An 11443-nucleotide genomic window follows, 5' to 3' on the forward strand; every position below is an offset into this window, starting at 1 on the left:
GTGACATGATAGTCCCTTTATGCAAAGATAATAGGGATAATTGCAGAAACCTCCCTTGACTTTTATAGTAATAGCATTGACCTCCCCTATCAATTTTGAAATAGCACTGACCTCTCCTATCAAAAGTTGGAGGCAATTTAATAGGCAAAAGTGGGTCAATTTACTAAAGTACCCCTGACATGATTTAATTTTACCAAATGAATGTAATGAGTACTTTCATCAAACCCAACAAAACATTTGTTAATAAAAATTACACTAAATTAACTATTTCTGCATAGTTTAACTAATTAACTAAATAACTAAATAACTAATAATCTAATTAATTAATAACTAATTATCTAATTAACTATTAACTAATTAACTAATTATCTAATTGTTAATAGTTATTAACTAATCAAACTATTTCTGCATAGTTAAACTAATTAACTATTAACTAATTATCTAATTAACTATTAACTAATTATCTAATTAATTAATTAACTAAACTATTTAATATTTATCTAATTAACTAATTAACTAAAGCTGTTGTCTGTCCGAAACTAACAAACTACTTGCATGTTAAACTAATTAACTAATTAACTGCTTAACTAATTAACTACCTAATTATCTAATTAATTAATTAACTAATTAACTAAAGCTGTTATCTATCCGAAAGTAACAAACTATTTGCATGTTAAACTAATTAATTGCTTAACTAATTAACTAACTAATTATCTAATTAATTAATTAACTAATTAACTAATTTCTGTTTATCTAATTAACTAATTAACTAATTAACTAAAACTGTTGTCTATCCGAAACTAACAAACTATTTGCATGTTAAACTAATTAACTAATTAACTAAACTAACCAATTAACAAACTATTTGCATGTTAAACTATATGCAGTACGCATTATCTATTTAAAGTATCGGCTCTTTATGGGTATTTTACTTTCAAACATTTAATTTATGATAAAAACATCAATGTTTGTAAGTAAAATTCAAAAAGTGTTACAGTAATATCAATATTCTTACTTTCAAACATTTAATTTATGGCCCTATGCCCCTCCCTTTTTGTAAGAATATTACTGTAACACTTTTTGAATTTGACTTACAAACATTGATGTTTTTATCATAAATTAAATGTTTGAAAGTAAAATACCATAAAGAGCCGATACTTTAAATAGGTAATGCGTACTGCATATAGTTTAACATGCAAATAGTTTGTTAATTAGTTAGTTAGTTAATTAGTTAATTAGTTAAGCAGTTAATTAATTAATTAGTTTAACATGCAAATAGTTTGTTAATTTCGGACAGACAACAACTTTAGTTAATTAGTTAATTAGATAATTAGATAATTAGATAATTAGATAATTAGTTAAGCAATTGTCAAACAAATAATAATTGTCAAGCAAGTAAGGGCAAAATTGGAAGAAAATTCTTATCTCACTTCTACAAAAGCTGTCAAGGAGGTATCTGCAACGAATTGTTATTGTTCAGGGGAGGTGAATGCAATTTCTAAACCTAGAGGGGAGGTCAGTGCAAATGTCAGAAATCTCAGGGGAGGTTTCTGCAATTATCCCAAGATAATATTAAAAAATATATTTAGGAAAGAGTGACATATTCTTTCAATTTTGTCCTTTTGCAAGTTAATTTTTGAAATTTAGGAGAGAATTCTCTAATACCGTCCGAATTTGGATAAGAATTTATATTTAAAAAATTAAATTCAAATCCCATTCAAACATATAAATATTTGAATTGAATTTGGATAAAATCGAATCCACTAACGTACCAATTTTCCAGTGAACTTTGACGGAACTAGCAATTGTTTTAGTCGCATTGTCAGTTCTTTAATAAAAATGGATACTTTATCATTTTGGATTTGGAAATTGATATCATAGTCCAACTCTTCTTTCTAACCCTAATTTAATTTCACGATGGACAAAAATCGAGTGTGGGGCTGCCCATTCCATCTTGATGGGCATACAGCTTACGCTTGCAGATATAATGGCGGTGTTTCCAACACTCGACGTGGCCTGCGGTGGCCCTTCACCGAAGCTTTAGAACATGTGGATGTCGGAGGCGCTGACACGATGGTAGATGTCAATCGTCAAACTGCTGAAGTCCACAGAGTAAAAGCCAATTGAACTCGTATTACTAATAAAGGAAAATGACGAATTTCATCCCCAGATCATCTCGCCCTAGTTTTTGGTTCCGTGTCGTATAAATACATACATCGAAAATGATTGTTGGGTCAAGAGACTTGAAATATTTCTCTAGCTTACTATGATCACTCTCTCTGTACACTAAATAAGAGCCCACAATATAAAAAAAGAAGTTAATTTGGTGTACGGCCAAGGACTTTTATTGTTATAAGAGCCCTTAATTCTACCGTTTGTTTGAATTGTGTAATTTTTCGTAAACATATTTTTTAATTATTTTTTTTATCTTACGTATATTAAATTATTATAATAATTTTTCTACAAAAAATTTAAAAAAATACAACCCAAACAAAGCCTCAATCTCGTGTCGAGTGAAGTACAACTGCTGCCTGGAATCCATGGCATGGAGTTTCTAACTTTGGTTGCACGGGCACTAATTAAAATGTTAACACGCGCTTATTTTCTTCTTGGAACTTGTTAGATACCACCACTGATGTGGAACGCTAATTCGGGTCAACTTGACTTCCATAGGAGGAACGACCGAGTTTGAGTCCTTGGAATTCTGCCTGGGCCGATCTCAGACCAATTTATGGGGCTTATGTTATAACATGGGCCAACAGGGGCTTAGCCAAGCCCAAATTAATGACCGTTGGGTACAGGGCCGCCAGTGGTGGGAAATTTGGAATTAGGACCTTGTAAAAGAAACGGAAAAAAAAAAAAAAGGAGAAGAAGAATGGCCTTAACCGCCTTCACGTGCGAGTCCGGCATGGTTGCACGCGTCACAAGCACGACGCTTAGACTGTAAAATCAAAACCAGTGGACTTGGGGGGAACGGACTGGGGCTTACCCGTTTTCCAGTCATATCAAACCCCTTACCGCTTCTACGCTTCTTCTTCTTATCCAGTCATACCAAAAAGTTTTATCTCCTTTTAATCGACCGATTACCGAGATTCAATTTCATCCCAGGCATGTAAAATTTTCTTTGAATTCTAACGTAATATTGCATTTGTTCTCTGAAAATTCGTTTGCTATGTGCGAGAATTGATACTAGTACCACATTTATACATAATTTCCCCCACAACACGCATTCAATCTTGAAGCTTCAATATTTGTTTTAGCTGAAAATCTTGATATTATGCCGTTTGTTGATCGACTTCGAACCTGAATTCGCCGTAAAAATTGTTATGAGTTTTATCTAGCGTGCTAATTGGAGTCTTTTCTGTTGTTGCGGCTGGGCTTGGCTCACTCTTTCGCCTGAAAATTATAAAATGAAAGTCAATTAGGTTGCTATGGCACTTCAGAGTTGCTGTATAACGTGCCTTTTAGTGTTTATATTTTTGTTTGTGTTTTTCTTTTTCGGGTTATTAATCCTTAACTTCTTCATGTGTTCAATTATCTACAATGTTTGACAAGGTGTGCGGATAAAATGCTTGAAATTCAGTCTACAAAATACTGAAACTGACAACAGGAAGAATGATAGATTTTGGTTGTAAAGCGTGTAATAGCCTGCCTCTGCAGAACACGAGTATTGGCATGCTATTTCTGATAATTGCTGGAAAAGAAACTAGTTCGACTGGGGAAGAGAGCTATGAGATCATTTTATCAATACACAACACCATCCTCTATGGATAAGTTGAAGTGTAATAACCGGGTAAAGGTGGCATCTTCAATTTGGCTTGTCAATTTTATTTGAAACATCAAACAGCTGCAGATCTATTGTACTGTTGCTTTAATAAACATTTTTCAATCGATGATTCATACAGAATTTAAGGAAATTCTTAAATGCTAAATCTGCATGTCCTGAGTAGTACCATTCTTGCAACTATGGCAGCACTTGGGAAAAGTTGGATGGGCACTTTAAGAAGTAAGAATCAATACTAGTCGGTACCTGTCCAGTTGGGCACTTAAGATGGACAACTTGAGAAATGATAAGGGAAGAGCTTTTAGCATATGATTTAGTTACTCTTAATGAAATCATGTCTAGTCAAGGATTCATTCTGTTACTTTGTTGTGATACACACTAGTAAATTTAAAGACAGTTTATTTTACCCTATCTCGAGAGTACAGTTTGTATACCCAGAGTCGGTTATAGTCGAATTCTGGATGTATCTACTTCTTCCATCGCTTGCCTCTGCAGCTAGAATTCATCTGCTGTTTTAATGTTTTCCAAGTGGATGAAAGATGAAACAAGATGGAGAAAGTAAGAAACAAAAATTTTATTTCTATGTCCAACCAAAAGTGAAAAACCTTTCTAAATGCTCTGCTAGTTTCTTTGTTCTTTTCTATTTTTCCTTCCAAAATCCTCTCGCCTCTCCAAACCTATGTGTTTCTTTTCTCATGCATAATTATATGTTTGCCTTTGACTTTCTTAGTTTCGTTTCTACTACAAGGGGTGTGCTTGTCTTTACCATATAATCAACTGTTGTTGATCCTTAATCTCTTTACTCCTGAACAGGTTTCTGGATCTGATGGATATTTCTTCTTGAAAAATTGCACACCTTGGGGTTTTTTGAGATCTGCCATTGCTGATTTAGTATTCACTGCCTTTGCAACATTTATGTGTTGAAGCAAGCGAGACTGCGAATATCTTCTTTGCTTGCTAGACTTTCATTGTACGAGTACATAAATTTTGTTTTGGAGTCCACAATAAATTTGTGCTTATTGGACCACCTTATGCCAGAAGGTCCAATGGCAGTTGTCAAACCAGAGGTGGGTTAAATGGATTGTTTGTGATTTTTCCTATCTACTAAAAGAAATTGGAATAAGATCAAGCAGATGTAGATGACACTGTTTTAGGTCTGAATTTACTTTTCTTCTTAGAAATTGGACCCCCTTTACCTTTTTTTTTCTAGAGTAGTATGGATGTCACTCACATGTTTCTGGATTTTGTTGGTGGAATGAATTGATGCTGATGTAAATGTTTCTAATATGTTCTATACCTTTGTCTACTCCATGTTCGCCCTAGAATTCATTTGCTAGCTGCTGCTTATTTTCCCACATGAATAGTTGAACGTATTCCTTGACTTTTTTCCCAAAAAAAATTAATGGTAAGTTTATTTAGTTGTTGCTTGGAACTGAGAATCCTGTATTGATTGTTTTTGAATCCTGTTTGCCCAAGTTGATGGTTTATGCTCCTATCCTATAATTTGGTATGGCATTTTTAAGATGAGAAATTTCTTGCTGTTGGTTACATAGGTTGTTTCTATGAGCATTTTCTTGTTTTTGATTTTATTTGTTGGCTTCATTTTCTCATACTGTTGTTGGTTCTCTTTGGATATATTGAGCATGTACCATTGGCCTTACTCATGTTGCTAATCTTTCCATAATCAAGATGAAGCCATACATCTGGCTCCAAACTACTGATGGTTCAATTCAACAAGTGGAAGAAGAGGTTGCTATGTTTTGTCCTATGATATGCCGAGAAGTTCTTCAAACAGGCATGGGATCATCTAAAAATTATGCTATCTCGCTTCCTCAACGTGTAAATCCTGCTATATTGGGATTAATACTTGACTACTGTCGGTTTCATCAAGTACCAGGCCGTTCTAATAAGGTTTACCCTGTTTTATGCTGCTTGCCCTCCTTCAAGAATTGTGGTTGTACAAATATCTTTCTCTTAGTTTCATTCTTATATATCTTAACTCATGTATTGCGCGCTTGTTTTGCGGTGTTTTACTGTTTCTATTTTGATGTTCTGATGGCATTTGACTTTGGGTCTGTTTGATAACAAAAAAAAGTGCTGAATCTGAATTTTTTCAGACATTCAGATGTTTTGAGTGCTTGATAAATGAAAATCCATTTGCTGAACTTGTTAAGTAGTGCTGAACTTGTGTGTATTTTTTTTAGCACAAGAATCCTAAATGAATGCTTAATTCTGATAAGAATCAATAGAATTACTTCAATTACCTTATCTTATCTATCAAATCTACCCTTGTTTGTTAATTATGTTAAAAATTCTTATCTAATTAAACAATCTAATATTCTCTATCTAATGAATTTTTATTTCTTTTTTCACCCTTTTGAATGATTTTCGCATCTTCTCCATACTCCTCATATAATATATTTCATCTTTTATATTAATTTGATTTAAAAATAAATATTGTCATTTTCATACCTAACATTTTTAGCTAATTAAATCATAGGTTCTATTTCTTTTTTGGGTGAAAAGATATAAGGGCAAATTTGTCAAATTTAACTTATTCAGCATTCAGTTATAAATGTTTTATCAAAGACTATAAATAGGTTTAACATTAAAATTCAGACATTCATATATTTCTTTTCAGTGCTTAAAATTCAGCAAATTAATTGTTTCAGTATTCAGATTTCAGAATTCAGACTTCAGAATTCAGATTCAGTTTTATCAAACGGAACCTTTGTCTATTGATTCTATGCAGGAAAGGAAAACTTTTGATGAAAAGTTTATCAAGTTAGATGCAAAAAAATTGTGCGAGTTGACATCTGCTGCTGATAGTCTCCAACTGAGGCCTCTGGTAGACCTTACAAGCCGTGCGCTTGCTCGGATGATTGAAGGAAAAACTCCGGAAGAGATACGTGAAACTTTCAATTTACCTGATGATCTTACAGAGGTATCTGCTGCTGGGATAAATAGGTATAGCCCAATGTGTTTTACTCATATTTAGGTACTTTCTGTTGCAGGAGGAGAAGTTGGAGCCTTTAAGAAATTTGACGGATGATCCACGCATTAGGCTTCTGAATCGGTTATATGCAAGAAAGAGGAAAGAATTAAAGGAGAGAGCAAAAGTAAAGGTACTTTGATGTTCTCCCTCCCCCCTCCCTCCCTCCTCCAAAAAAAAAAAAAAAAAAAGGCCTAGGTACTTCAGTTAACTTGCTTTTGGAGTGCCTGTAGGTTAAAATAATTAATCAACTTACACTGTAAAATGCAAGTGCAAGATATGTGTTGGTAATCAACTCCTCGTTTCTGAATCCTTAGTTTTGCACTAAGAATTGCACTAATGTTTCAGAATGTTGAGGTTGAAGAAGAGCAGCTTGTGGATGAACGCCCAGTTGATGAACTTTTGTCATTCATAAATGGAGACGGAGGTCTGCTTGAAAAGTTCTACATCTTATTTTTGGTGAAAACTTGCTTTATCTTGTTGAAAATCAAGAAATGTACTTTGTAGTAGCTTGATTCCCCAGGCCCCTGGCGAGCTTATGTAACTGCATTTAGTCAGCTTTAGTAGCTTTATCTGTGATATATGGATAGCTGATGCAGTCTTTGCTGCCATATTATGTTTAAAGTTTGTTTTGTCTTGTGCAATAGAAGATATGTACATGATATTTCCTCTTTGCAAGTTAAAAATCTACTAAAAGTTCACTACCTTTCATGAATAACCCTGACCTAGAATTTGAAAACTTCAAGTTCTATCTGATCTGACAATTTTGCATGAGTCATGTTTGAGTAAATTTTTTTTAGGCCATGTTTGAGTATATTTGCTTCTTCACTACAGTTATTGTTCCATGATGAAGCTCAGGATATCCTCTCTTGCAGAATCTAAAGGAGTAAAAGCTGCTAAGAACAAAAAGAAAAACAGGAGGAGAAAAGACCTTTCTGGAAACTTCTCATCAAATGATTCAAATTGTAACCAGTTTAAGGTTGTAATGACACGTTTCTTCCCAGCTACTTGCCCCCAGCCTCTGAGCACTGTATATTTACTGTGCATTTTGTCCTTCTCTCTTTAGGGAGAGAAGAAAAGTTGCACTGCTTTTGGGTTTCACTGGTATATGTTGATATTTTAGGAGCCAAATCATCTGCCTTCTGGCTACTTGATTGGTGATATTGACAATGCAACCTCCCAAAGTAAAAGTGCAGTATTTCAAGATTCTGCATCTGTTACATTTTCACCACAGCTTGAGTTTGATAATGAGTTGGATCCTGCAATGGAGGAAGAACTGGACAGGTAAAATAGCTTTTTATTGTATCTATATGTTATACCTGATACGTGTGTGTATATACATATCATATTTATTAAAAGCCAAATCAATTTAGAATTGATTTGTTGTTGCAGAATTGTACCTTGACCTATATTTCTGTTTTAGTTTGATGTGTATTTCGGGCATTGATATGTTAGTCTTGCACTCATTTAAATGGTGTGGTAAGTTTCATATTCTGTGATTGCAACATGCTAGTATTGCTGCAAGCGCTACGTTTAATTTCTTGATACGTAGCATCTTGGATATGAAGTTTTATTTTAAAAGATGGTTCTTAGTCATTATTGTTGAATTGCAGGGAGGTTGAGGATTTTGCCCGGAGATTGAACTCTGTTTGGCCAGAAAGGATGCAGGAGATGTTGTCCTTGGGTCAAGAAAGGAGACCTGTACCAGTATCGCTTAATGGAAATGGTGCAGTAAAGTGATGTAAAGGTCAGCTATTTTGTTCTATTTACTTTTTCAGAACCAATACATAGAGGAGAAAAATAAGTTGTGCTTTCACTTGCTGACAAGAGGAGAATAAGTTACTGTTAGAGGCATTGATTGACTCTATTTACCAATAGCAATTTAAATGCTAATATATCGATGGTTTGGTTTTTTTAACCAATTTATTTGAGAAGCACAGTTATGGTCCTTAATAAGAAGAGAGCAATTAGCTTGATTTACACTCAGCCTCATGAATTGAAGGGTAGAACCTAGTGTGAGGGTTTCAGATACCTTAGAAATTTACAACTTTGTCCCCAGGATGTTAGATGAAGGTTGTGATTCCACTATCGGCCCCTTCGCTCTTCCCGAGTGAAACTAACTGACCATGCTGCCAATTTATGTCATATAAATTTCATGTCTTCGGCAAATGTTAAGCTGAGGAGTTGACATTTCAATATCTTTGGCTACCAAAGACTGCGACTAAATTAAGAATGTAGTTTAATTCGTGTTAGATCTGTGTTCATCTAAAAACTTAAAACTTACTTTTGTCAGATGTAGACAGGAGATGACAGCAATTCGAGCTGAAAACTCACTTTTCCAGTGAGAGACCAAGCCAGTTGTGCATAAGAATGGGCGTTGTCACCATGTCAAAAACCGATGGATTTTGCACAGGTGACCATGTTGAGAATCTTTGTTGAGCCCTTTGATCCGAAGCATGAGTTGCAATCTAAGTAAGTTTATGATGCATGTTCGGAAAGTGTCGTTCTTCCATTGTTTTCCCTCTGATTTTTGTGTCCAGAATCGTGTCATCTGAAAAGGGAGAGTTTGAAGAGAAGAAAGAGTGAATTATCGGTCCCGTTTAGAAGGTGAGTTTTTTGGGTGTTTGTCTAAAACTTTACTGTAAATTACTGTAGAAGTTGTAAGAAAAATTTTTAGGTTGAAAAACTTTTTTCTTTCTTTCTTTTTTCTTTTCTTTTCTTTCTTCTTCTTCTTCTCCCTTCCCCCTCCCCCGGCACCTCTGCCCTTCCTCCCTCTCCCTCTCTGCCCCTCTTTTTCTCTCCCCTCACCTCTCCCTTCCCTCCCCCACCTCTGCCCTCTTCCCCTCCCTCTCCCTCTCGCCCTGCGACGCCAGAGTTGTTGCAGCCATGAATTTTTTTTTTTTTTAGCTTTGTCTCTCCCCCTCTCCTCCCCTCTCCTAGCTACAATCTGGTCGCGCGACCAGATCGCAGCTAGCGGGAGGGGGAAGGTGGCAGGGGGAGGGAGAAAGAAAAAAAAAGGAAAAAAGAGACATACACCAACAGATCGGTCAAACGGAGGGAGGGGAGAGGAGGAGAGGGAGGGAGAGAAAAAAAAAAAGAGGAAGGCCGACAATAACAATCGGAATAGTGACCGGCGCCGGAAGCGGTGGTGGAGGTGGTGGCCGGCGACGGAGGATATGGTGGGGTGGGTGGGGGAGGAAAAAGAAGAAAAGTTGAAGGAAAAGTTTTTTGTGTATTATTTTAAAGTGTGTAGGTTAAAAACTTTGATAAGTTTTTTGGGGTTCCTGTAGCAAAAGTTGTTAAAAAACTAGTATTATACAAACTTGCTAAAAACTTGAGGTTCCAAACAGGCCCATCGTTTTGTAACCTCTTGGGTAATTTGAAGCTTTTGTCAATCGTCACATTTCTTTTAAGTGGTGGAAAGCCCTTGCAAGTTTTGCACCTTTGTCGAACTAATGCTAAAGTGAGGCAAGCAAAATGTATCCGACCCACCCACCACGCACCCCCCCCCCCGGCGGGCGAAACCTAAAGCCGAACAACCCCCGTCAAGCATCATGTTGAGTTTTGTAGAGTTATATGCCTGCGAATTCTTTCAAGCTTTGTCGATTGATTGGCTTGGTAAAATAAACGTGGCAAGCCCATTTGAGAAGATATTTCGAGACCCTGAACCCCAAATGCAAAGGCCTTGGCTAACATGTTTTGTAAGAAAAATTTGTAAAATAGTTTCTTAGACACATTTCTTAATTACGCTTTTGCATAAATTATATGTCGGACGGGCTCTAAGCGGATAACTTAAGACATTCTTCAGCCCTGATTACCCATAAGGGCTGAAGCTGGGGTCACATCCTCTCTCTTGGATGGGCTTCGGGGTTACACAATGGGTTGTTGCTGAGTACAAATGGGAATCACTCAAAAGACCAGACAAGGGACACCAACTTACGATTTACTGCAAATAGTAGGCTTGGAGTCGCTTGAGCAGAAAAAGAGCAAATTATCTTGATAGTCATTAAACTTTTCGAATAGTCGAGTTTTAACCATTCAACTATTAATAGTATATTTTTACCCATTAAACTATCAAAAGTGTAAATTTTGAACCATTTCGTCTAATTTTTTCGTTAACTCTACTAGATCTAACCATTAATAGTATATCTTGTAAATTTTACGCCCTTAGATCTAACAAAATTAACGGTGAAATCAGACGGAATAGTCTAAAATTTACACTTTTGATAGTTCAATGGATAAAAACATACTACTAATAATTGAGTGGTCAAATCTTGACTATTAAAAAAGTTTAGTGATTATCTGGATAATTTAGTCGCAAAAAAAAGAGAATTGCAATAGTAAACTTCTACATATACTAAACCAAGGTTCTGTTTTCTCATGAGGTACTTGGCTTTTTCAAATGGCATATGTTATGCTGCTATGGACACAGTAACAAGCAGCCAACATCATGTGCACGGCAATTAAGTGAAGCAACCAAAATCATGAACGAAAAAGTATGATTCTTAAAATGCGTGTGGTTGTGTCTTTTTTTTCCTTATTTTCAAGCTGTCCTGGGAGTGAAGAGATGTATAATCAACTAATATCAGTAATGAGAGTTTACATCTGTCCAAACTGATTACTATTATGGAACAAAAGGCCGGAAGGAAGAAAAAACACAAAAAGTA

At 35.4% G+C, this 11443-nt stretch overlaps 1 protein-coding gene across 3 annotated transcripts; it reads left to right on the plus strand.

The window, feature by feature from the left end:
• The first annotated feature begins 3552 nt into the window (after nt 1–3552).
• On the plus strand, nt 3553–9422 carry LOC113761588 (SKP1-like protein 21). Of its 3 annotated transcripts, none has more exons than XM_027304654.1 (10): nt 3553–3793; nt 4598–4851; nt 5474–5695; nt 6537–6728; nt 6799–6909; nt 7125–7203; nt 7652–7755; nt 7900–8060; nt 8390–8523; nt 9070–9422. In XM_027304654.1, the coding sequence occupies exons 2-9, from the start codon at nt 4816–4818 to the stop codon at nt 8514–8516; spliced, it is 1032 nt and encodes a 343-aa protein (XP_027160455.1). In that variant the 5' UTR covers nt 3553–3793; nt 4598–4815; the 3' UTR covers nt 8517–8523; nt 9070–9422. The 3 variants fall into 3 exon arrangements, with proteins under 3 accessions (XP_027160455.1, XP_027160456.1, XP_027160457.1); XM_027304655.1 differs by having other exon boundaries at nt 9076–9422; XM_027304656.1 differs by lacking the exon at nt 3553–3793 and adding an exon at nt 4327–4342.
• Nucleotides 9423–11443: the final 2021 nt, after the last annotated feature.

The sequence above is a fragment of the Coffea eugenioides genome, chromosome 2 (assembly GCF_003713205.1).
Source record: "Coffea eugenioides isolate CCC68of chromosome 2, Ceug_1.0, whole genome shotgun sequence".
Taxonomy (NCBI): Eukaryota; Viridiplantae; Streptophyta; class Magnoliopsida; order Gentianales; family Rubiaceae; genus Coffea; species Coffea eugenioides.